At 42.4% G+C, this 25470-nt stretch overlaps 2 protein-coding genes and 3 non-coding genes across 17 annotated transcripts in view; 2 read left to right on the top strand and 3 right to left on the bottom strand.

The window, feature by feature from the left end:
• Positions 1-3871, bottom strand: part of depdc5 (DEP domain containing 5, GATOR1 subcomplex subunit) — a 32002-nt gene extending 28131 nt beyond the window's left edge. For all 13 annotated transcript variants that reach the window (XR_013903409.1, XR_013903410.1, XM_080293237.1 and 10 more), the window contains exons 1-14: positions 3619-3871; positions 3342-3410; positions 3175-3262; positions 3036-3082; positions 2552-2637; positions 2396-2479; positions 2265-2314; positions 2049-2118; positions 1520-1598; positions 1386-1447; positions 1209-1278; positions 902-974; positions 732-835; positions 567-641 (exon numbers count right to left, since the gene is read on the bottom strand). Coding sequence is in view for 11 of the 13 variants with exons in the window: in XM_080293237.1 (XP_080149363.1) it covers positions 567-641; positions 732-835; positions 902-974; positions 1209-1278; positions 1386-1447; positions 1520-1598; positions 2049-2118; positions 2265-2314; positions 2396-2479; positions 2552-2637; positions 3036-3082; positions 3175-3262; positions 3342-3399 (946 nt within the window). In the remaining 2 variants the exon portion in view is untranslated. The remainder of the gene's footprint in view (positions 1-566; positions 642-731; positions 836-901; positions 975-1208; positions 1279-1385; positions 1448-1519; positions 1599-2048; positions 2119-2264; positions 2315-2395; positions 2480-2551; positions 2638-3035; positions 3083-3174; positions 3263-3341; positions 3411-3618) is intronic.
• Positions 3872-4373: 502 nt separating this feature from the next.
• trnag-ucc (transfer RNA glycine (anticodon UCC)) lies at positions 4374-4445 on the bottom strand. The gene has a single exon. It is a non-coding gene; the product is annotated as a tRNA-Gly (tRNA).
• Positions 4446-4788: 343 nt separating this feature from the next.
• On the bottom strand, positions 4789-4861 carry trnak-cuu (transfer RNA lysine (anticodon CUU)). Its single transcript has one exon. It is a non-coding gene; the product is annotated as a tRNA-Lys (tRNA).
• A 207-nt stretch (positions 4862-5068) lies between these two features.
• Positions 5069-5142, top strand: trnan-guu (transfer RNA asparagine (anticodon GUU)). Its single transcript has one exon. It is a non-coding gene; the product is annotated as a tRNA-Asn (tRNA).
• Positions 5143-7543: 2401 nt separating this feature from the next.
• Positions 7544-11528, top strand: LOC113011028 (phosducin-like). The gene is made up of 6 exons (XM_026150403.2): positions 7544-7652; positions 9450-9510; positions 9658-9794; positions 9897-10116; positions 10249-10361; positions 11041-11528. Exons 2-6 carry the CDS (start codon positions 9462-9464, stop codon positions 11227-11229), a joined length of 708 nt encoding a protein of 235 aa, XP_026006188.1. The 5' UTR covers positions 7544-7652; positions 9450-9461; the 3' UTR covers positions 11230-11528.
• The last annotated feature ends 13942 nt before the right edge of the window (positions 11529-25470 follow it).

Here is a 25470-nt window from a genome sequence, read left to right as displayed (position 1 = left end):
AGGCCTACTTGTTGTTCCTAGAGTATTTAAAAGTAGAATGGGAGGGAGAGCCTTCAGTTTTCAGGCCCCTCTTCTGTGGAACCAGCTTCCAGTTTGGATTCAGGAGACAGACACTATCTCTACTTTCAAGATCAGGCTTCAAACTTTCCTTTTTGCTAAAGCATATAGTTAGGGCTGGACCAGGTGACCCTGAATCCTCCCTTAGTTATGCTGCAATAGACGTAGGCTGCCGGGGATTCCCATGATGCACTGGGTGTTTCTTCTTCACTCACTATGTATTAACAGACCTCTCTGCATTAAATCATATCTGTTATTAACCTCTGTCTCTCTTCCACAGCATGTCTTCATCCTGTCTTCCTTCTCTCACCAACCAATCACAGCAGATGGCCCCGCTGCTGGTTCCAGGATGGCTGCAGAGCAGTTTGTGGTGGACGCTGTGACTTAATGATAATCCACACTGACTGTCTCTGTGTGAGGACTCACTAGTTTCACCAAAATCCTGCACAGGGCCTTTAAACGACAACAAAATGTGTAAGAGATTTAAGGGAAGCTGCAGCAGCACCTACCATTGAACGACAGGTTAATGGCTTCCAGGTAGTTGCCTTGGGCAGCGGTGGCGTTGTAACCGACAGGAAAAGCATCTGTGACGAATGTGAGCGAGCACACGGGTCAGACTGTGGACGGGAACGAATGCAAAGATCTACGAGTCAGCGAAGGACACGGATCACTACCTGCTTCCTTCAGTCGCACCAGCACTGGATACTGGATGAAGAGCTTCTTGATAGTGACCAACATCGACGTCCACTCATCCCGTCTCTCGTTCTGAGCTACGACCCTGACGAGTAGAATCAGACTCACAGGCCGCTCTGTCGCTGGTATCCACAGGTGTTGGGATGCTTACCTGTAGAAGTCTTCATAGAAGCGTCCCTCGTGGTCTTCTCTGATGGAGCCTCTAAGAATCTCTGGAAATTCCTCTGAACAAGATAAGATATCGCGTTTATCTACCAGCAAACACACATCACACGTTAAAGCTAAATGTTCTTGTCACGCTTACACACAAAACCAAACAACAAGAGAACGAGGGCCCCCTCCACACCCGCCTGCGTGAGCAGTTACTTTACTCACAGTCGGGGAAAAAGAGAAACCTCCTGTTTGCAAACCAGCAGTGCAACAAGGCTGACCAAACATGCGTCTCAGCTCACACTGACCTAATGTTTTGGCGTTGTAGAACGTGCGTGAGAACAGTACCACCGTCACCTCGTGGCTGCAGTTCTTCTCCTGGTTTGGGATTAAACATGCGAGGAGCGTGAGAATCATTCGTATGGTGACTGAGAGGAAACAGCAGCGTGCTGATACAAACAGGGCGAAGGAAGAGAAGCACAAACCTTCCACTTAGTGAAAAGGTCAGACAGGAAACCATTGACAGCCTTTTCAAAGTAGAGGTCGCCTAAGAGAAACGGCTGGATTAGACACGGCATGAAAAGCTCGCCTTAAAAACAGAAACATCAAATCATCTTACCGTAGATGTCAAAGTCCCACATCTCACAGCTCATCTGGATAAAGATGTAAACCATGGCAGACGTAGATCTGAACACCACCTGTGTCACAGCAGCATAGTGTCTGACAGCAGGAAGCAGGTGGAGAACACGTTTGTGGCGTTTTCCTCCACACCAGGGGAGATTTTATATCCAATGGAAAACAGCAAATCAAGTTACCGACACAACAGCTGTTGCTTCTTCATGCAAGTCTGAGTCCAGGTGTGAGCTGTCCTGTTCAGCACCAGGATACATGTGAAGTAAGCTACATCCTACCACAGGCTACAAAAACACTGATTCACTTTCTTTTAGCTCTTTAGTCAGTAAAGTAGTGATGCAGGACCGGAGGAGGTCAAACCTTTCAGTCGGAACTTTATTGATACTCTTGGTTATTACAATGACATGTTAACGTCTTTGCAACATGCGGACACTGTGGGATGGATAAAAACAGGGCCAGCGTTTCCTTGGCTGCGGTAACGACAGATGGCTGCATCAGCATCTTCTTCCACTTACCCTGGTGTCTTCACTGATGTAGCCACAGGTCACCTTCTCTCCTTTCACCCAGAGTTCACTGGCCTGAGCTCTGAAGATTCAAACACATCTTTAGTATGACAAACTCTCACTTCATTCGCCATCGTGAACAAAGCGTAAATGTCACTAGCACTAAAATGCCCCATCCTTCTGGTTAACCCTTACAATCAGCGCTGTGAAGTCATTTCATTTATGTACCTGATTCCTGCGAACTCAACCTTCTGGGTCACGTAAGCACATGTGCTCACCTGGAAGGAACCAGAGCACAGCAAACGTAAATACCACTGCGCACGCAGCATTCAAATGGACCTGACGCTCACATGGCCCACCAGGCTTTTCTTCAGTCTCCACATGTCTCCTCTGCCGATGTACTGGTCCTTGAACGTCAGCTCCACCAGGTCCAGCGTTACATCCTGACAGACAAAAAACAGACACTGTGTCCCAGCGACGGTCGAGGGGCCGAGGAGCGCTCGGAGCCAACGTACCTTAGGGTCGACGATGTTAACGATGACATCCTGGTATGCACGCAGCTTGAAGGCCTGTGCTACAGTCTGGTCCACACTGATCGTCTCTGTGTAACGACAACATGTCCATCAGCTGTGAGGCAGAGCTATCATATTACCCATGTACATAAACACACAGCGCCAGCAAGCATGAAAGCTGACATCAGGGCCAAAGGAGCCCTGCAAGTACATTTTCATTTACAGTGCTGTTTTTAAACACAGCACAAAAACCCTGGTAACAGCTCAGGCTTCAGACTGATCCAAGCATTCAGATGCTGCCTCTACACGTGTGAGCAGGGATCAGACCTTGATCAGCCCAGAAACAGAGAAAAGCTGTCTTAAAGGGAAACGACTACATTAAAAAGTCAATCGTATCGTCTATTGCAGCAATAAGCCATCAGGTTTTATCTTATAAAGAATAAATGACACGTTTAAACACCACAAACACGCTGCTACCTCAGATTACCTTTCTGTAGGTCCTCTTTGAGGCTCTTCACCTGCAGCAGGAGGGGGCTGGGAATATTTCACAAGGGACAAGGCCACATTATAGTTTCAATGGCAGACGCTTACCCCTATAAAAATACAGCAATCTCACTTAATCTCACCTGTATTCATCGGTGGGATGTGCAATCTCAATTATGTTCCCCAAAGTGACTTGAGGGAAAACTTTTGGGTTGACAACCAACTCATCGTCTATTCGGAGGATAAGTTCATTTGCAAAAGCAATCAAATCTTTGCAGAGAAGCAAACACGGAGAAGAGTCTCTACTCACCGCTTCCACCGAAACCTTTCTTGTGCAGCACAAGCTTATAGGACTTACTGGTCTTCATGGTTTAACCGGCTGGGAAACAAAACCACGAGACCATCAGTGACATCTCAAACCAATGAGAGAGCTGAATTCTGGCTCATATGAAGGTATCGACTCTGCCATGGCATTTTCCCGTGAGGACCAACAAGCAGCTGCCAAGCAGGACTTATACAATAACGGTCTTAACTACTACTTAACACTAAAGGAAGAGATAAACACGTGGGCACGAAGAAAACAGTACCTGAACTCTATTTCTCCAACAATTCACTGCCAGCAGCTCAGATTGTCCACGGATGGTGATAGCATTGTAGCCTAGCAAACGACAAGTGGCTGTAACAGCTTACAGCAGCACCAAGGCGGTTATAACTACCTACAATGAAAAGGCATCCAAACAACTCAGATCAGGTTTAACTACTGCTTCCAGGCAGACATATATAGCAGTCGTGTGACTGACTATTACCTACACTCTGTACGCTTCCTCCATATCATGGAAACGAGCGATGCGATTGGTTCGTGGCAGTTCAGAGAGCGTGTTAGAAAAACAAGAGACTAACTCCGCTCATTTCCGGCTTCGCTTTTTTTGGCACAATAATCCGAGTGTTAGATTTCCGGCCAGTGCAACACAGTTTAACAACACGTGTGTGTGTGTGTGTGTGTGTGTGTGTGTGTGTGTGTGTGTGTGTGTGTGTGTGTGTGTGTGTAAAACCGTGTACAGGTGAATAGAATTGACTTTCTGGGGATTTATTGGCCTGAATTATTGATCATAGATTAAGCCAGGTCACACCATACACATACCCATTTTAGCCCTAAACTCATTAAAAACAGCGTTGTGTTGTTTTTTTAAACATTTCAGAAAAAAAGAAACTAATTTGATAAGATCTTTGTAGGAAGAACGAGAAAAGGTCAGAGCTAAAGAGACATATTCTGGGTGATCTTTTCTTTACATGTAAAACAGTAGATTGTCTGCTGGTAGTAGGAAATCGTTCACGAAAACTTTGCGTTGGCCGGGAATCGAACCCGGGTCAACTGCTTGGAAGGCAGCTATGCTAACCACTATACCACCAACGCATGTATAGGCTACAGAGCGGTCTGGTAAACTGGTGTTTCGGTCATTCAACTTGACATCGACACCAGTGTCTCTGTAGTGTAGTGGTTATAAGATAAGATAAGCTAACCTTTATTTGTCCCACACGTGGGAAATTTGTTTTGTCACAGCAGGAAGTGGACAGTGCAAAAGTTATATAGCAAAAATTAGAATATAATAAGAATAATATATTGTATACAACAGAATGACGTTCGCCTAACACGCGAAAGGTTCCGGAAGCAGTGGTTTCTGTTTTTTGTTTGTTTAAATGGCTAAATATCTATGGGCTTTTTTTGTTGTATGGAAATACAAAACACAAAAGACATGCGCCCAACGTGGGGCTCGAACCCACGACCCTGAGATTAAGAGTCTCATGCTCTACCGACTGAGCTAGCCGGGCAGCTGTAAACGAGGGAAAAATACTTTGACTTTAGCTATAGTGTTAGGGTACAGAACTGCTGTTATTGCTTATTGCTGTGTGTATGCCCAACAATACTTTAAGTGTTGATCATTGTAAACGGAAAAGTTAGTAGACTAAGGAAAAGACAAGATTTTTTTCGTCAAAATTTACGCGTTTATTCTCCTTGAAGGGCTTTAAGGCTCGTGTGTCTCTGTGGCGCAATCGGTTAGCGCGTTCGGCTGTTAACCGAAAGGTTGGTGGTTCGAGCCCACCCAGGGACGGCACTTTTTGTTGATTATTTATGGTGTAATTGATCATTGGTGTAGCCCGGGCAAATTCACATATGGTGAATATGGCATGGTGGACTTTCAAGCTTATGTTTTTACATAAGCTTGAAAGACATAAACACAATGTGTAAATTTGAAACAGGGTTGCTAAAAAATTACAGATTACGCCATGGTTATGGTGGGGAATGTCTCCCTTGTCTTCACTAAGATTGTTTTTGTTCCCTCAAAACTTGGGGTAGCCTTAGATCACATCTATCATCTTTAACTAATGTATTAGAGCATTAATTAATGCAATATAGTCTGCAAGACTGAATTCTTCTGTTTGTGTGGTCTACAGATAAAGGAGAAGTTCAAGAGTTCAACCACTGTAAGCCTTGAATGGCTACACTTGACCATTGCACCCCAAAACTGATGGATGTCATTTTTTCAAGGGGAGGAGCTAAGGGAGTGAGAATCAGGCAGCTCAAGGACATGCTTCTTGAGGTAGGACAACTCTTTAGACTTTGGGTAGCTTTGAAATGCACTTTGTTGGCAGTCACCCATGTAGTTTATACTCATACTTTATTTTTTCTTAAATAGCACAAGACAATTGAAATACTTAGAGAAGTAGCCATCTGCTGCCTTATCACATACCTTGGAGAGAAGGAAGAGGACCTTTATTCATGCAAGTCCATATGACAGAGAATGTGCATCTTCTTTTTGTTTTATATTTTAATTTGAATTATGGTTTTGATCAACTGGTCCCTAAATGCAATTGACACCCCTTTCTCAACGAGAAGTTTGGGCTCGGGTGAGCCTGAGTGCTGAAGATATCTACCTATTCGGAACCATGGTAACAGGGTTCTGGTTGATCGGAGCTGGCTTGGCCCTGACTTATCGAAGAATTAAGGAAGCGGAACCGGCTGTTCAAACCCCCACAAGGCTGCCCGCTGGGATTGGAACAATCTGAAGAGGCGTGAGTTTCTCAAAATGGGCTCATTGAGTGCAGCACGGATAAGATCTTGGAGAGGCTACGGCTGCTGTGAATACTCAGAATAAGATCTCTGACTGCAGACTGGATACATCTCAGAAGGGCTCGCTTGGAATAAGATCTCTGAGTGCAGACTGGATGACATCTTGGGGAGGCACACTGCCGTGAGTTCTCAGAATCGGCTCCTTGAGCACAAGAAATGACAACATCACAGAACGCAAGTATGGCGAAGCTCACGGCTCTCCAACGGGAGATTGAGAGACCAGTGTTGGACTGTAGAACAGCTTTGAAATTCATATGAGCTGTTTGCACTAAAGTAAAAACCTCCATCACTTCATGTACATACCCCTTCGGCACCAGCTGTGGGCTCAAGGCTGGAGCTGAACAACAACACCCTGATAACGACTGTGTTGAGTCTGTTCCTTCCTATTCCATGCAAGGCCACCTGGGTTGGCTGTTAGACTGTTTACTTAGCCTGGCAGGGTGAAGGACACTGTCTCAGCTGAACTATGGACACGCACACACATACATATACACTGATATGCACTCCTCCCCCCTCCCTTTCCAAACGCCTTCGACACTTATTCCCTTCCGATGCTGACGGTGGATCAAGGAACCAGCGCACGCAGGCCTGGATGTACTGTCTACACTGGCTGTCTCTCACCCTTTACCCATCCCTGCTGCTTGTCATGTGTTTCTTTGGTGTATTACGAGTTGTTTCATGTGCAGAGGTGTTTTTTCTGTTCTCAAACTGATCTCCCTGTTGGAGCTCAGTCTGGGGGGAGTTATTTTTTTCTCCTTATCTTTCCTCATGTGGTGCATTTTGCATTGTTATACCTCTGACCTGTCTTCCCCATGTGATGTTTGTGTAATGTATGTATGGTCGGAGGGTAAGATGGCCCCGCCCCTTCCTGAGCCCGGTTCCGGAGGTTTCTTCCTGTTGAAAAGGAGTTTTTCCTTTCCGCTCTTGCCAAGTGCTTACTCAAAGGGGGTTGTCTGATTGTTGTCTGATTGTTGTCTGATTGCTGAGGTTTTCTTTGTATTATAAAAAGTTTCTATTTTAACATTTTGTGTTGCAGGCTTGTAGATACTACGATAAAACAGAGCACACACTGCCACAGTTAAACTGCGATGTCCAAAACAAACCATAAAAAGTAAACTGAAGAAATAAACCCATTGGCTAGATAAAGACCATATTTCACTCTTTTTTTCTTTTTCTCAAAAGTAACCGAAGCAACAGACGACTACTTTAACTTGTTTTGTTTTCCATAAGTAAAACAAGTAAAAATGCTGTGTCCACTTCGGCCTCCTCAGTCCATAACACTGAGACAGATATTGCATCTAATCATATTAAACAACACAACATTATGGTGACAGTGATTATGACGACTGTGAAGATTAAGCTTATTCCCTCTGCTCTAGCTCCACCCTCTGTAAGCCGGCACTCCCCGCTCTCAGCCAGATCTCACACTATCAGTGAATCACAAGATTGACTGACTGGCTTTTAAAACCCGTTCTTATTCATCAGACAAAGGTAAGAGCTGGTCCTTTTTTTCTTTAGAAAGCATGCATTGGTGCAAATATTTCTTTTTGCATTGAAAACCGTTAATGTTAATGCTGCTGGTGTAAGTCTAGCCTTTGACACACACTGAGTAATGTCATTGTTCGGCAGATGTGGTTAACACTCAGTTACTTTGTTGTTTGGTGTTCCACAAACATGTTGTTGCATATAAATCTGTTTATGTGTGCTTCTGCATTTCTTCATTTTCTTAAATCAATTCTTATGTGTTTTCTTACTGACTTTTCAAGCCATGTCATGTTAAAAAGCATCGCCCTCTAGAGTTAAAGTTCACTTCTTTAACTGAATGTGAGCTCATCGAAACCAGTGAAGGAAGAAATGAAAGCTTTGACAACCTGAACGAATTAGCTGCCTCAGCCTAACGGGCTTCATCAGTTATATGACTGACGTAGCTTTGCTGTCATCGACCGCCCAGCTGTCTCAGCAGCTTTCAGTGTGGCATGTACTGGTGTATGAAAGCAATATATCTGGAATATTTAGTGATCGCAGTTGCTAATCAGACGGATGCATAGCAAATAAAGAATAAATACAACATTTTCCAGCACGTCTTTTTATGCACAATTGCCTGGTCTCAGTTCATGTGGGAGGCAAAATAAAATAAAAATTAGAGCAATGATATGCACAGTCTTTTAAGATTGTGACAGTGAAGCTCCTCCCACCCAGCAACATCAATGTAGCCACGTCATTTTTCTGTGGGCTGTTTAGTTGAAACTTTGCTGTCAGCTCTGTGCTGATACTTGAATGTGTCACTAAAAGAAAGACATCGTGTTGCTCATTAGAAGTTATGTAATGTAACAAATGGCTTTGAACTGGGAGTACAGACAGAACTCCAACGTTTCTGTGTTTTGACAAGCATACAAAAATGTTTGAGTAATGAGCCATAAAACAGATAAATAACGCAATCATGAGTCCATCAGCTTCTTTTGAATCAGTTACAATGTTGGCATTTAGATCATCGCTAAGCAGGAAAAAATCTTTCCCATTGTAAAAACGGTCACAGAGGATTTTGCATTTTCAGGGTCATACCAATAAAATAAATATCTAAATAATATTCATTATAAATAATAAATAAAATAAAACTTCATTGTCTTGTTTAGCTTTCATTACATTTTATTGGTTTTAGCTCACAAATGATGTCATATCTCACTCACATATATCTATATAAGCTGTCCTAAGTGTGAGTGTCAGACTCCTGGTAATCTCATCTTAATCTGATAAGTAAACTTCAGCCTAGTTTAAACTAAATGTTTGTGACAACTGTGTGCTTAAATGCATGAATCACGCTGCAGATATTCACACAGCAAAATCTCCAGTGTTAAATTAACACTAGAGAGAGTCTATATGGGTCCACTCCTCTGAGTGTTAAATACAACACTGTTGAGTGTTAAATTATGTTTATTAAATGTTTAAAAGTAACCTAGTCAGTTTTGAAGATTAACAAAGACTAACACTGAGCAGTGCTGGTTTTCTAACACTGGAATATTTCTAATATTTTGAGTTATTTTCCAGTGTTAGAAAATCAGCACTGCTCAGTGTTAGTCTTTGTTAATCTTCAAAACTGACTAGGTTACTTTTACACATATAACACTGTCAAAAGTGTTAATTTAACACTGGAGATTTTGCTGTGCAGATTTGGAGCTGTCACAATGTTGATTAGTTGTGACATCAAGTCAAAATGACACAAGCTTATTTAAGCTAAAGAAAACATTGTTCAAGTAGCAAAAACACTGTTGTCTACTCTGTGTGTCGCAGGCTTCCCAAAGGATGTCTGCCACCACTCAAGAAGAGGACGAAGTGCCCGCCAATCACACAGGTCAGCGACGTCACACGATAGTCTATTACAGCTGGATGCAAAACTCGGGGGATTCAGGCTATTATTGCCTTCGATGCTGTTTTGACTCGTGGCGCTTTGCACTCGTGAAAACACGTTGCTTTGTTACACTTCTTTGTGTGTCTCCAGGTCCCAAAGGTGTCATTAATGACTGGCGAAGGTTTAAGTTGGACAGTGTGGATCAGACTGTCCCTCAGAACAAGAGAGAGCTGCTCAGACAAATGTCCAGTCCTCGAGATGATGACAAGGAGAGACTCAACAGAAAGGTGAATGGAAACATCTGGAACAATATAATCCTAGTAATGCCACAGAAAGGCATGCAAGTGTAAAAACAAGTGCAGCAGTAACATATGTTTTCTCAACTGTAGATGAGTGTTCAGGAGTATGAGTTGATCCAAGATGAGGATGAACGCTGCCTGAAACGCTACAGAAAACAGTGTATGCAGGAAATGCACGAGCGCCTGAGCTTTGGTCCCACGTTTGAGTCCGTCCATGAACTTGAGAGCGGAGAAGCCTTCCTTGAAGTCATAGAGAAGGAACACCGGTTGACCCTGGTGGTGGTCCACATCTACCAGCATGGTGTCAAAGGTCAGGTGTTTGAGGGGGGTGCATATTCAAGTGTAGTCTCAACACGAAAACAATAAATCGATATTCACCAAACAGCCACGTACTGGACACAGTGTGGTTTGCTAACGGCTGCGGCTTCTCTGTGTTTGTCAGGCTGTGAAGAGCTGAACTCATGCCTGGACTGTTTGGCTGCTGAATACCCCAGTGTTAAATTCTGTCGCATTGACGCCGTGGCCACCGGTGCTGCCGAACGCTTCTCCTCTGAGGTTAGTGCACTGCTACTTTGCTGATGAAGAATTAGACTTTTAAATGCACTTTCAGCTCCAGAACGTGTAGCACAGAACTTTGTTTTGGGTGTAGATAGATAGAATTTTATTTTGAACGTGCAAATATAACTGAAATAACAAGAAAAGCATCTGGTTTTCATGTATATCTCTGTGTCTACACAATGTGTGTGCTTGAAGAGGAGTATGATGTCGTTACACTTGTTCTGTTCCGGCGCCCTTATTTCAAATGTCCTTATTTACAAATCAATATTCAGAGTTTGACATTATATGTTTAACTATATACAAGTCTACACATAAACACACATAAAACAATTTCAGCACGTAAACCGAAACAACAACCAACGACATTTTCTACATAAACTAAGCACCCTATGGTCAACACTAATCTATGAGCTTATTTTATATCTGTGTGACAAATACCTTAATGAACACTTTAAGCTTGGGTTACTCTGGCCTTGATCTATAAAAATGAGGACAAGTGGACAACTCAACCCCTGCAGGGTTCCCCGGGTTCTTATTTCCATCCTGTTCCCTATACTGAAAACATTCTTTTAAAGGTTTCTTGTCCAGGAAATATTCCTGTGGCTGGGAGTTACACCGAGCACTTCCAGTTATAATGGCTACAAGCTCATTTGGAGTTTTGCTGCTATTCTTCCAGGTTCTTCCTACCCTATTGGTGTACAAGGCTGGTGAGTTACTGGGTAACTTCCTGGCTGTGACCAAACACTTCAATGAAGAGTTCTTTGCAACGGATGTTGAGGCCTTTCTCAATGAATATGGCCTCTTACCCGAGAAGGAATTTGAAGCATGTGCTGCTGATGAGGATGAGGGAGGGGAAGTGGAATAGAGCATTTATGCAGTGTGCTGGAGGGGAGCGAATACAAGTAGAAAACAGGATGGGTGCATCTGACAGTGAGGGGCAAATGAAAAGGAGAGCTGAGGAAAAGAAGTGGAAGAACAGCAGCTGGGATATACATGTTTTTAAAAAAAGCACACAACTGTGCATACAGATAAACATCCAGCAGCTCAAATGCTGAATCTATTTAGAGACTGGTAGAAGTAAACCACAGACGGCGAGCAGGTCTGTGCTGAAATACTGCTTAGCAGTGATGTCATAACTCTCCAATAAAAGATGTCTTCATCACATCCTGTCAGTGTCTGTCTGTCTTTTTTACAATCAGCAATATTCATATTTTAATGTGACGTATATGAAACATCATCCTGGACTGAAGAGGTGGGAGGGAACAAAGTACAAATACATCTGTGCTGTATTCTTCTGACAACGTTTTACTTTTACTCCGTACATTTTTAAACAAACTTCTGCACTTTCTCAAAGCAGGTTCGTTTCTTTTCTTTTGACAGACCTGAGTCATTATTTCACACTGCGCGCCTCGGTGTCTCGAAGAATTTAAGCAGTTCTGAAGGCAAAAGAAGATCCAAGCTGGTGCTAGCAAAGTGTAACTAATGAAGTCAATTTGTCTTTTGTCTTCATTTGGGTCACAAAATATAGTCTGTTAATTCATGTCTATGACAGCGTTTCCCCCCTAAAGACAGTGAATCACTTTTCATGTCTGACAAGACTCCACTATAATAGACCGCAGGTGGTGACGATGAGTCGGGGCTTTCATCCTCTTTAATTATCCAGTCTGTTCTGTCATCATTACACATTAGGATTAAAAAAAGTACTTTGAAGAAGGACGGTTACATAAACCTCAGCAGGGTAAAAGAAGGAGGCGGTGTACAGGGTGCATTTAGGTCATTATGCCAATATTTCGTGGCCATACTGGACTCAAATGTTTCATTTTTTACTAAACTGATGTGTTTTTAGTGGAGCTTCTTGATTTATTGGGCAACTTCTATGAAAATACCCTCCTGCTATAAATCATCAACGCATCGACTCCTGATTAGTGCAAATATCCAGTCAATTATATGGCAGCATGGCAGGGAGTGCGAGCATTTAGACATGCAGGCATGAAGGAGAAGGGTGACTTTGAACCCTGCACGGTCTTTGGACAGGCTGTGTGACTATTTCACAAACTGCTCATATATTAGGATTTTCCTAACAACCATGTATCTGTAACAATTTATAGGGAAAGGTCAGAAAAAAAGAGAAAATATGTAGCGAGCCATATTTCTGTGGCCAAAAATAGCTTGCTAAAACTCAGATGAAAAAGGACCAGATAAGCACATTGATAAGGTTTCCAAAGCTTCTGTAACTAAATAAGGTTTTTTTGAGCTGTCATGTGGCGAAATGAAACAAACATTGACTGACTGCTTTGAGGTGATAGGAAGGCAACAGCAAGCCAAATAACTCCTACACTTCAGCAGCAGCCTTAGCAATAGAAGATCCCTCCGAGCGTTACCACTCACAGCTAAGACCAGGAAACTGAGGCTCAACAAACCTGGGAAACATAAGATTGGAAAAACGAGTTTTCATTTCTGCTGCAACTTTCAGATGTTCTGGTCAGAATTTGGTGTGAACAACATGAAAGCATGAATCCATCCTGTCTCGTGTCAACAGTTCAGGCTGCTGGTTGTGGTGGTACAATGGGTTGGAGGACATTATCTCCTCACACTTCGGTCCCCAGCTGACTGTTCATCATTTAATCACAAAGGCCTGCTGAGTGCTGGTGCCGACCACAGTAACGGCTGCTTCCAGCAGGGTACCACGGCACAAAGCTCAGATCACCTGTTGGTTTTTTACAGTTTTTCTCAGTCGCTTTGGTGCTTTTCTCAGATCAAAATGAAAATTCTCAGAACCATTAGTGCAACCTCCACAGATCTTTTCACTTAATGCAAGATATTTTGACTTGAAATAAGTGAAAAAATCTACCAATGAAACAAGTGAAAATTATCTAGTTTTTCTGTAGCTTACTGGAATGTTGCTTTGTAGCTGCTTTTGTCTTATTTTAAGTGTAATGAGATATTTGACTAGAAATAAGAGAAATATACTTGGTAAGATTTTGAGTTTTTGCAGTGTACCGTGCCACTATCGAGAGCGTGCACGCCATCCCTGTGTGGTACCCTGGTTGCACAACAGCTGACAAGAAGAGGCTGCAGAGGGTCAACAGTACTGTAGAGAAGGTGATCGGCTGTCCACGCTCCTCCCTGGACTTAATTGCCAGGTTGTCTCTCCAGAGCCAGGGCACTTATAAAGGGCCACCTCCACCCTAACCACCACCTCTTCAACACCCTGCCTGCTTGAAAAAGGTTTAGATCCATCATCCCGTGGGCTGTCAGAACTCTTAATGCTAACTCAGAGTGTGAACAGACTTCTCCAATACACCCACTCTGTTGCTGCTATTGATCAACTATGTGCAATATCTCAGTCTTTCCACGTTCTGTGCAATATTTTGGTCTCAGTGGAATTACCATCCCCACCCTAAATGACCATAGCCCCTCGACCTTTATTTATTTAATATATTACATAACTGCCCTTGTATACAGCCCCACAATGTTTCAGTTTCAATGTTTCTTACGCATTGTTACGGCCCTAGTCTAGGCGTGTAGAGACGCACATAAGGCTGGAGGAGAGAGAGACAAGTACCCGCCCTGATTCCCAAGCCAAACATCCGAAACCAGCTGTGAGTAAAACAAAGGTTATTTCAAAGGTCAGGAAGCATAGCTCCAGGGTGAGCCCAGGCCAAAATAATAAACAAAACCAACTAAGTCCCGCCAGTACGGAAGAGGATTAGGGCCACTGGGAAAAAAAAAATCTGAGAAAAAAAATTCAGGTGTCACGGTCTGGCTGTGGCAGACCATAAGTGTTCCAGAGGAGGACTCAAACGCAGACCAAAACATGGTGTGGATAAACAAAACAAGCCGTTTATTGAGACTAGCAACGAGGGTACAAAATAATAGGGCATCGGTGAAAACTAAACAATAACCTAAACTGGGTGAACTAATAACAAAACATGAAAAAGCTTAACCATAGTGAACTGACATGGGTACCTGGAGATGAGACATGGATGAGCAGACGACCTGACAACAAATGACTGAAAGCACACGGACTAAATACACACAGGAGGAGGATGAGGGAAGTGGGAACACATGGGGAAACAGCTGGCACACATGAACATAATGACGTCACAGTGGGAGAGTAAAACTGAACACGATGAACACAGAACACCAGACCTCTTCACAATAAAACAGGAAACATAAAGAGACATAGACATGACAACCCGAACTTGACAACGTAAGACACAGACATGAAACGCATGAAGAGCTGGGGAGACTTAACATAGTTGGAAACACGAGGGGGAAATAATAAGAACTAGAAACACCTAGGCATGATAACAAATGAACTTAGGAAACCTGACGGGCTTACATAAACTAAAACTCAAAACGCTGGGCCAACAGACCCAGGATCATGACATCAGGAAAAGAAGAAAAAAAAAGACGTGCCCACTTTTTCCCCCAGTCGCCCTAAACAATATATATAGTATATATTTATGTATGTACATTATGGAATGCCGTTTAGAAAAATATTATATATATATTACAATGAAAGTCTGAATATATAGAATGATCTTCTGAATATGCCAGATGCTTGGGTTTTTAGTGAATTTGGTTGTGTTCATTCAGAAAGTAAAATCAAACACACTTTTCTGTCTTACACTTTTGTGACGGTGGCATAGTCACACAATGTTGTACATAATGGCATAATACAAAAAACGACTTGAACCTTCACATGCCTCAGGTAAAGTTTTATTAAGAAAAAAATTCCTTTGTAAGGAATTCTAAGTGAAGCCATTTCTCAGGACAAATTAGGAACACAAGTTATTCAAACGTATTACAAAACTAAGCAAACTGCAACTGACCCGATGAAATCCTGCTTGGTATTCACCTATTTTTCAAAGAACGACTTCCACTCAGCTATTGCTTTCTTATATGCACTAGTGGCATCTCGATCAAGGATGGCATCAGCGATGACCTCAGTTTGTATGACAGAGAGGACCGTTGCAACACATTTCAGGTATGTTCAGTTCAGTTTCATCTCTCTGTGTTTTACTGCAGTGAATCTGATTCTTTCTTGCAGATTTTGGATGCAGGCTGTCAGTCTGATACTTTGCTTTAACATTTTAAATGCTGCTCTTGGCTTTGGAGGTGCAGTTTCTTTCAGGAAGGCTGTGAACTCTTACATTCCTCTCTCTGAGCTCAAAATTTAGTTTCAGGTATTTTTCTTTCTTATCTTCAAGCTGGCCGTTATTAAACAGGAAGTGAACAGACCGATTCTTCTCATTTTTGGCACATTTAAGTTTTGCACCTTCAGGAGCTTAAATGTATTTTTAGGTTTTCTTCCATCTGAGTGTGATGAGAACTATAATTTTTTCCTTACATATCGTTACAAAGAATTTACACTGAATCAAAGACGTACATCAGTCGGTCACCCAGTCGATTGTCTGTCGCCTTCATCGCCAGACCCACTGCACTAACTTCATGAACTCCATCCAACAAGTCCATCATGTTCAGTCCCTCTGGAGTCTCCATATCCAGGAGTGTTGATGATGGCCAGAGTTTCATCTTCAAAATCAAAGATCTCGTACAGGATCACACCTGATGTCTGACTTCTTTTCTCCTCCTCTACAATCCTAAACCAGACTTCATCCTCCCACTTCACTCCCATCGTGTAGTTGAGCAGAGTGTTGACCAGAGCAGATTTAAGCCACAAGTAAGATGGTTTTATTTGTCTTGTCTTGATTTTTTTCTCCAACAGTCATTCTGTGACCCACACAAACATGTGGTCACAACTGTAAATTCAGCGTTGTTACATATGGAGGTAATTGCGCATGTTTCACTTTGCTGCTGTAATGAGGTTCACAAAGTTTTGTGTCGCAAGAGAGTGCCATATCACTTTGGACAGTAGAGGGCAGCAGAGTGCCTTGGGACTGAGTTGTGTGCACAGATGAACACTGTGATGTTTAGTCTTTCATAATTTAAGATGTTTAGGATGTGAAGTGTATTACACTGTATTTACATGAGCTATTCCAGCTCTGCCAACCTAATAGCTATGCTACGTGCCTGAGTAATGGTGGATGCTATTGTCTTTTAGCAATAACACCCGCCTCCATATGAAGCTCTGATCCAGTTGTGTTTACAGTTCCTGTACACTTGTGTAACTTTGTCTTCATTGCAAGTGTTGTTTTTGGGTAGCGTGTGTGTAAAATGTTCCGAGGTTACATCGTTCATGACGCATAATTTGAAATTATTTATGTTTATTTTACTCCAAGATGTGGTGTGTGTATTGTTTATGGGGTTAACCTTCTTCTAAAATCTGGTGTTATTTCAATATTTCTGTCCAACTATTTCACGTTGTGTTTGAGCACAACTTGTTGGAAATACCGTTTACTCCTTTTGTTTTATTTTAATTTGTAGGAAAATAATACAACGTCCGCTTTGTTCCGCGTACGCACAGATGGGCCTTGATGAAGCACAATTTCACCTCAGCGCTTCCTTATTGGGAAAATCTGCACAAGTGCTCCCTCTACAGGGAGGAAGTCTGCCCTGCTATAGAGTCTCTGCCCTGATGTGGGAAAATGAGAAATTGAGCACAAAGATAAGGCTGTTGAAACACAACACCATCACCATCCCTAAAACACACTGTTCTCTTTCATTTTAACAATCTGTTTAACAGAATAAAACAACTATTTCTAATGGTAAATAAAAGTCACAAAACATCATAATTTCAACTGGGCAAAGTTGAGTGTTATAGGATGGTTAATTCGCCCTTATTTCCATTGAAAAGGTCCCCAGCAGTTTGTTCTGAAGGAAGGAATTAAGTTCAAATAAATGGAAGATATTTAATAGGGTGGAGGAGCTGTGTTTCCATATGAAATAAACTGAAAGACCAGAAAACTGGACAAAGGTATGCAATACAATACAAAATATACAAGTGATGTACCAAAACACAGCTAGATCCAAACTGTATGACTGACATGTAAAAATAAATAACTAATTATGTGTGTGTGTGTGTGTGTGGGCGGGGTATCCTGAGAACTGAGTATTAAAACTGCCAAACATCTCACTGTGAAAGGAAGACTGTAAAGTCCTCAGGTGGCCGTTCAAGAATGCACAGTCTGTAATTCCATCATCAGTCTTTCTTGCAGTAACATCCGGCACCAGCTGCAGACGAGACAACGTGACTGAAGTATATGTATATATATATATATATATATATATATATATATATATATATATATATATATATATATATATATATATATATATATATGTAGTTGAGCAGAGTGTTGACCAGAGCAGATCTGTGCTGTCCCCTCTTCTCTTCACCCTGTACACCTCTGACTTCTGCTACAACTCTGAATTATGCCACATTCAGAAGTTTGCAGACGACACAGCCATCATGGGGTGTATCTGGGATGATCAGGAAGAGGAGTACAGAAGTCTGGTGAGGAACTTTGTCGCATGGAGTTACACAAACCACCTGCAACTCAACACCTCAAAGACTAAGGAACTGGTTGTGGACTTCGGGAGGTCCAGAGAAGGTCCACTGCCGGTTCAGATAGAGGGGGAGGAGGTGGAGGTGGTCAACAAGTACAAGTACCTCGGGCTGTGGGTGGACAATAAACTGGACTGGTCATGCAACACAGAGCACCTGTATAAAAAAGCCCAAAGCCGACTGTACTTCCTCAGGAGGCTGAGGTCTTTTAACATCTGCAGGAAGCTCCTGAGGATGTTTTACCAGTCGGTGGTTGCTGGAGTACTTTTCTATGCTGTGGTGTGCTGGGGGAGCAGCACAGCAAAGAGGGACTCATCCAGGCTGGAGAAACTGATCAGGAGGGCTAGCTCTGTGGTCGGCATGAAGCTGGACACTCTGGTGACAGTGGCAGAGAAAAGGACATTAAAGAAACTGATGGACATTATGAACAATGCTGGGCATCCTCTGCACACGGCCATAAACAATCAGAAGAGTCTGTTCAGTGACAGGTTGCTTCTCCCAAAGACAAGAACTAACAGACTTAAAAACTCCTTTGTCCCACACGCCATCAGACTGTTTAACTCCTCTCTGGAGGGGAGAGGGAAGGGAAACAGGAGGACAAAGGAGGGGGGAACAACTAAGCTGTAGTGCCTCTTCACCTCACTGTGCAATACTTTTGTAAATAGTCAACAGTGCAATAGACTCAATACTTGAAATGTACAATTCACTTGTATTTTTATTTTTATTCCTATTTATTCTATTTATCCCCTTTGTATATTTTATTTATATTGTCTCTGTATTTATATATATGTGTGTGTGTGTGTATATATATATATATATATATAATATTCTGTAACTCTGTAACTTCTGTCGGTGCTGTGCTTTTTTGGAAATCGAATTTCCCAGAGGAACCCACCCGAGGGATTAATAAAGTTCTATCTAATTTGCAATGGACCCCCCTGCAGTTCACCTTCTGGAATCGGGGTGGATGACGCTCTCATCTACCTGTTACACCGATCCCTCTCTCACCTAGAGCAGGCAGGGATGTTTTTTGGCTTCTCCAGTGCTTTCTACACCATCCAGCCTGCACTACTGAGGGAAGCTGGAGGGAGCCAGAGAGCCAATGGTACCTACAGAAGTTGATGTTGATGATACAGCCATCATCGGATGTGTATCACACAGGAAAGAACAGGAATATAGAGGGGTCATCAGTGACCGTTTTGGCTGGTGTGAGACCAAGACAAAGGATATGGTCATACACTTCAGGAGGAAGTCACCCCCTATAACACTGGTGAAAATCTAAGGAAAAGACATTGAGATAGTGGACTCTTGTCCTATGCACGGACAGGGACAGGAGCAGGACTGACAAACTGGTGTGGAGGTCTAGCTCTGTGCTGGGATGTCCTCTGGAGTCTGTGGAGGCGGTGGGTGAGAGGAGGATGTTAGTGCAGTTGACATCCATCATGAACAACCCACATCACCCTATGCATGAGTCTCAAGTGTGCTGAGCAGCTCCTTTAGTCAGAGACTGAAACACCGTCGCTGCAGGAAGGAGCGTTTTTGCAAATCATTCATCTCAACAGCAGTTAGACTCTAAAACTTCTCAATCACTCTGTCATGCATAATCCACCTTTTATATGTATGGACGTGTGCAGGTATATGTATACATATGCAGTGTTGGGGAGTAACGGAATACATGTAATACCATTACGTATTTAAAATACAAAATATGAGTAACTGTATTCCGTTACAGTTTAAAAAGATGGTAATCAGAATACAGTTACTTTGTTGAAATGAAGGGATTACACAGCGGTCTTTTTCTGTTTCATGTGTTAGACTGTCCCCTCTCTATTTTTGGTTTCCACGCCGGAACAAAACAGGCATTAAGAGGCTCTAAGTCCTGTGTCTCAATCCCGCGGCCCATGTCACCTCTACTTGCAGTCTGCATAATGATGTGACAAAATAGTTTTCAAAAGTTTGAAAATTATTTAATAAGAAGGCAATAGGCAGAGCATACCCCTAAAGCATGTAGCCTCGTGGGCAGTGTAGCCCAGCTGTAAGTAAGCTATTAAGACTTCGTGTTTTCCTCTGAAACAACAAGCTCTGTTGCAGCAGCCTTTCAACGCCTCTCTCTGTCTCTGCTAGCAAAGTCGACCCAGACAACAAAGTAAAGCTAGTTTTCAGCTATGAGCCCGACATGAACCGGACGTATTAGCCAGAGGTCCCTTTACTACGGTTCGGAGCCGCGGACCTGTTTTATATACGAGATCGCTGCAAAAAGTGCAGCCTGACCTAATGTCCACCTACTGTTACTCAGTTATATTAAGATTTAAACATCTAGCTGGTGTTGGTGTGGAGAGTAACCTTCAGTAACAGTAACAAATCACACAGCAATAGGACATTCATGTAGTTGTAAAAAGCACGATAATATATAAAGAAATCCAAAGTATTCAGAATATGTTACTCTTATTGAGTAATGTAATGTAACGGGATACATTACAAAATACGTTTTGGGGCATGTAATCTGTAATCTGTAGTGGAATACACTTTAAAAGTAACCTTCCCAACACTGCCAACCACCTACAGTGAAGTTGGGAGAGGACTCAAATGACTTGGGGGGGTAAACGCCATCCAGTCCTGGTGTTTACTTCGGAATCTACAACTCATCTTTGGAGACTTAGTTTGTCCAAATGATCAGCACTGGTATTTGCTACTGCTGTGGCTGGTGCATATTGTGTTTTCACCAGTGTTATCAAAAGGTATCACTATTTTCTTGAAACACCTGATCACCAAACACCACAGGTTTGTTTCCACACAAGAAGCTGCTACCAAAGCATCACTTCATGGTGCATTATACTCAAAACAGGACCATTTTTGCATAGCTGATTCATGCGGTATGAAGCGAAACACAGCTTCTTTACAAAACAATTGAAAAGTTTAAAAAATGTAACTAAAACTATAAAACAATCAATAAAACATCAAAGTGATTTTGCTTCCAGGTGGCGGACATTTGACCCCAGGAGATTGACCACTGGACCAGGTAAAATGCTTTCTTGAAATACATCTTGCAGATTTAGTTGTTTGTATAAAAGTCCGATGTGCAAAGCCAGTTTTTCACACGTTCGTCCGTGCTGTTGTGAAGGATGAGAGGTTATTTCTGATTACTTTTGCACTGCACACAGCACGTCTCAATGAGCATTTCAATGCTTTTCTGAAAGTTTAACTCTGCTCTAAGAGTAAATCTAACTCCATTTAAACTGGGTCCAAATACTGTCTTTTTTAGAGTAACATTTTATTCAGCTTAAGTAAAATTTACTCAGTGAATTTTACTGTGTACTGATTTAAAAGGAACCACACAAACACACATATTGTGGAGGTATGTAAGGACGACACGAGAGCTTATACATTTTACTCGAACTTCAAATCTTGAAGGAGCCTTTACTCAAAATCTCAGCTTCACTCAACGGCTTTCACATCTCTTAGAACCCAGAAACATGACTCCTCCCACTTCCCCTGGTGGTCCGCCACAATATATATACATATCCTTTTAACTGTAATGCTAATTGCCTTTATTTATGTAATTCATTTTTTTAGAGTTCCTGTGATTGCTCTGTATGACTTTAACTTGTTGGCAATTTTGTGTGCACCTTTGGGAACAAACTACCTTTGGATATGTAGTTTAATTTCCCCTTTAAATTTGTATTGGTTCAGTCCAGAGCCTATTTGGGCTAACAAAGTTGTTCCCAAGTGTTGCTGGAGTCTTCACCTCACCTGAGCTGGATTTAAGGCAGCTGGAAGCTGAGAGTGAAGAAGCACTGTCAATAAACATTCACCTGTCTTGCAACACTGTGTGCGTCGAGACTTTCAGTCACAATACTCGATACAGGACTTAAACCAAAAATACAGCTTTATCTGCTGGATGAAGGCGATACAAAAAAATGCAAAACTAAGCTGGAAAATTCTATTACTAATTCATTCGGGGAAACACAGGGAGTGACACACAGCCATGAGGAAGGACAAAGGACGGAGGGAGACGCTGACCTGAATGCACAGAGGGATAACACGGAAGTGAGAACACACGAGGAATGCTGCTGACACGAATTACCACAACGAGACAGGGAAAGCTAGACTGAAAAGAATGAACATGGAAACATGGGACCTTCACAACAAAACAGGAAACATGATACACCAGTGGAGGAGAGGCAGACGAGAGGGAGCGAGGGAACGCGAGCACCAAAACTCAAAACACTGGGTCACAGTCCCAGGACCATGACAGTCACGAGATGGTCACATATCGTTTTAGTCATCATGCGTTCCACATCTTGGATGGACATGAAGAACCGATCACGGTAAGCATTGGTATTAGGATTGTTACGGATTCAAATATTGGGGGTGGATACAAGAGGAAAAACCACAATAACCACACTGGTCCGGCCGGGTTGAGTCAAACGATGATTTTAATGATCACAGATGGACACCGTACGCAGACAGCATCAGATCTCAAAATGGTGGAGCATTGATCAAACTCTAGCCTCTGGTGCCCCCACCTTATCATAAAAGCCTAAACATTCACATGCTTTCTCTCACACAGCGCCTGAGCTACAACCTTGGCTCCCCGTTTATCTGCTCCTGCTGAGATGGGGCAGAAAACTCCAGCATGTTCTCTTCTAATCAGACAAATAAGGCGATGACTTTCTGCGAACAGTATTTCTTATAACTCAGCAATATAATGCATCATAAAACAATATCATTCATCCACAATAAATCAGCAGTCTAATGTAATGCAAATCAGTTTAACAAATGCAATAGTTACCACCTTCTTCTAATCCAGGAGAATAATGCAAACTAAAACTACATAATAATTCACAATCTTTAATTAGGGGTCTAACATGGCATAAAATAATATTATAATCCCACAGGATGCAGCGTTTGAGACAGATGATCAATGACCAAGCCCCACAAACCCAGATCTCTTGGTTCTTCAACCTGCTGAAGGAGTGCAGGTGCCCCTTGATAAATGTCAAAGTCCAGCACAATACCATCTGCTGTTGTGCAAACAAAGTTTTTTATGCCAACTGGGTTTGGCTTCATTGGCAGACCTTGTCAACACGGACAAGCTCCTGTGAATTTAATCATCTGCCCATCAATAGAAACGCATTCTGGGTGAGCCTGAGATTTGCAGCCTTTCAGAATGCGGTTCAGAAAAGGCCTCAGAATTGATCACACTCTCTCTGATCCTCTGGAACATCATCATCAACGAGCACTTTGAGTGGTTGCCTCAGTCTGAAGAATCTGTCTTTTCAGTGATGGCAAGGAATCTCAAGGCTTTGGACCTGATTGCAGGATACATCAAAATACAGGCACCAAAAATGATAAATTTCATCAGTTGAAGTTGTAATGTTCTTATTCCTCTATGAATAAAACATCAAGAATTGCTCCTGGTGCTAGCTTCAGCTAGCTGTTTATTATTCTTTCTACCACGATCACTTTCTTCTACTATTCTGTATATCTCATTGATTACAGAGCGCCCCCTGTGGGTAGCTTCAACAATAGCAACTATCATTACATCCCCTTTCCAAACAGGTTGGTGTTATACTAACCACAATTCCAAAGAGAACTGTTACTCTGTAAATCTTCTAGGCTTCTCAGTCAGTGCCTTGAAATCCTTCTCATTGATCAAGTTAGCTTTGGCCCCTGTGTCAATTTTAAATGTTACCAATGTCCCATTGACTAACAGTGGAGCAGTCCATTTATCATCTGTGACTGAACTAACACTTTGGCCAGTGTTATGTCTTGAAGACTGTGCATTGACATCTTCTTCATGTGACACCGTCTTAATGAAAAATGTTTCACTTAGATCATCACTGTCATCTGTGTCTTCCTGCACAGTGTGTACTTTTTGTCCCTTGTTTTTGGAGAGACACATTTTTGCATAATGGTTTTGTCCTTTACATTTTGCACATTTTTTTCCATATGCGGGACATTGTTTTGGTCTGTGTTTCTCTCCGCATCTCTTGCAAGTGAACATTTCATTGTCACACGTTCTGTTTTTGTTGTCGTTGTTTTTGAATTTACTCCATGGCTTTCTTTTAATCGACACTGCATTCACTGCCTCATTTTCCTGTTGCGCTGCTCCTTGAACAGGCTCTCTAAACGTCAGTACATGTTGTCGTGCTAGCTCACTGGCTTGACTTATCTTTATAGCACTTTCCAGCGTTAGTTCTGTTTCTCTCAACAGTTTCTCTCGGAGCTTCTTCTCATTAGTTCCAAACACTATTTGATCTCGTATCATAGAGTCTCTGAGATCACCAAAATTGCAGGACTGAGCTTTGATCTTGAGGTCTGTGAGAAAAGTATCAAATGACTCACCCTGATGCTGTAAGCGTGAGCGAAAGACGTATCTCTCGTATGCTTCATTTTTCTTTGACAGACAGTGCTCGTCAAATTTCTTCATGACTTCATCAAAGTTATCTTTGTCCTCGGGCTGAGCAAACACAAAAGTGTTGAAGACCTCTATTGCTTCTGTGCCGGCGATGGTGAGCAGCATGGCTATTTTCCTTTCAACTGCCCGTCGATCCACTCCAACAGCTGCAATATACAGTTTGAACCAGAGGTGTGGACTCGAGTCACATGACTTGGACTCGAGTCATTAATTTTATGACTTTAGACTTGACTTGAAAAAATGTTCTAAGACTTGTGACTTGACTTGGACTTTTACACCAATGACTTGGGACTTGAATTGGACTTGAACCGGTTTACTTGAAAAGACTTGATATTTTACCCCAAATATAAAATTTAACATACATATTATATAGAGATTGAAAATGTGACGTCATTCACGGGTAGAACCGCAAAGGATTCTGGGAACTCGTGGCAAGCGGTACTAGCGCACGCAGGCTTTCAATTAAAATCAGTCACACAGAGATAAAAAGAAACACAAAAATGTCAAGAAGCTGTTGTGTTATTAACTGCAATAGCCGGTCGCATGACAGCCACGGGAAGCTGACGGGTAAAGAGATCGGTTGTTATCGGATTACGTCGTTGAAGAGAAATTGTTCGAGCCATGTTTCCGAAGTAACAAAGAGGCGACGGATGGCCTGGATTGCAGCCATTCAAAGACCAAATATAACGTCCCAGAACACTCCAGCTCACAGGTTAGTCTGCTCCAAGCATTTACACGAAGGTCAGTCTGCTGTTGTAGTTAATGCGTCATTTTCATAACATAATTGGTGATATAGGTTACAAGCAAGTCTGGCGCTGAGCAGAAATTGTCGCGCTATGCTCCTTTGTTTATTGTGCATAAATAGTGAATTGTCCTGACACAATATTGCGTTTCGCTTCTGTTATTACCATGGTACACTGACAAAAACATATACAGTTCCCCCCTCCAGGGGCAAGGGTACCTAGACCCGGTTTGTAGAGTACGCTTGGGGAGTGTGATCGTGTGTACAGCGTCTCTTTATGTCTGTCTCCACGTTGGTTGAGTGTGGAGTGAGTGCATATGAGAGCATGAGGGTGGGAATGGATGTTTGTATCTGTGTGTGCCTGTATGTCTGTGTCTATATGTCAGGTTGGGTATCAGACGCCACCTCTCTGGGGACACCTCAGGCCCTCCAAGGTTTGGAGGCCTATCTCCACCTACCACCACTTCCC

The sequence above is a fragment of the Astatotilapia calliptera genome, chromosome 18 (assembly GCF_964374335.1).
Source record: "Astatotilapia calliptera chromosome 18, fAstCal68.1, whole genome shotgun sequence".
Lineage (NCBI taxonomy): Eukaryota > Metazoa > Chordata > Actinopteri > Cichliformes > Cichlidae > Astatotilapia > Astatotilapia calliptera.
The sequence above is the reverse complement of the archived record's forward strand: the minus strand, read 5'-3'. Positions and strand labels throughout refer to the sequence as shown.

Bases quoted from the DNA above. Each gene is read 5' to 3' on its own strand.
- LOC113011028 (XM_026150403.2), top strand. From the start codon at position 9,462: ATGTCTGCCACCACTCAAGAAGAGGACGAAGTGCCCGCCAATCACACA. The intron at 10,117-10,248 runs GTCAGGTGTTTG...TGTGTTTGTCAG, and splicing joins CTACCAGCATGGTGTCAAAG to GCTGTGAAGAGCTGAACTCA. The intron at 10,362-11,040 runs GTTAGTGCACTG...CTATTCTTCCAG, and splicing joins CCGAACGCTTCTCCTCTGAG to GTTCTTCCTACCCTATTGGT.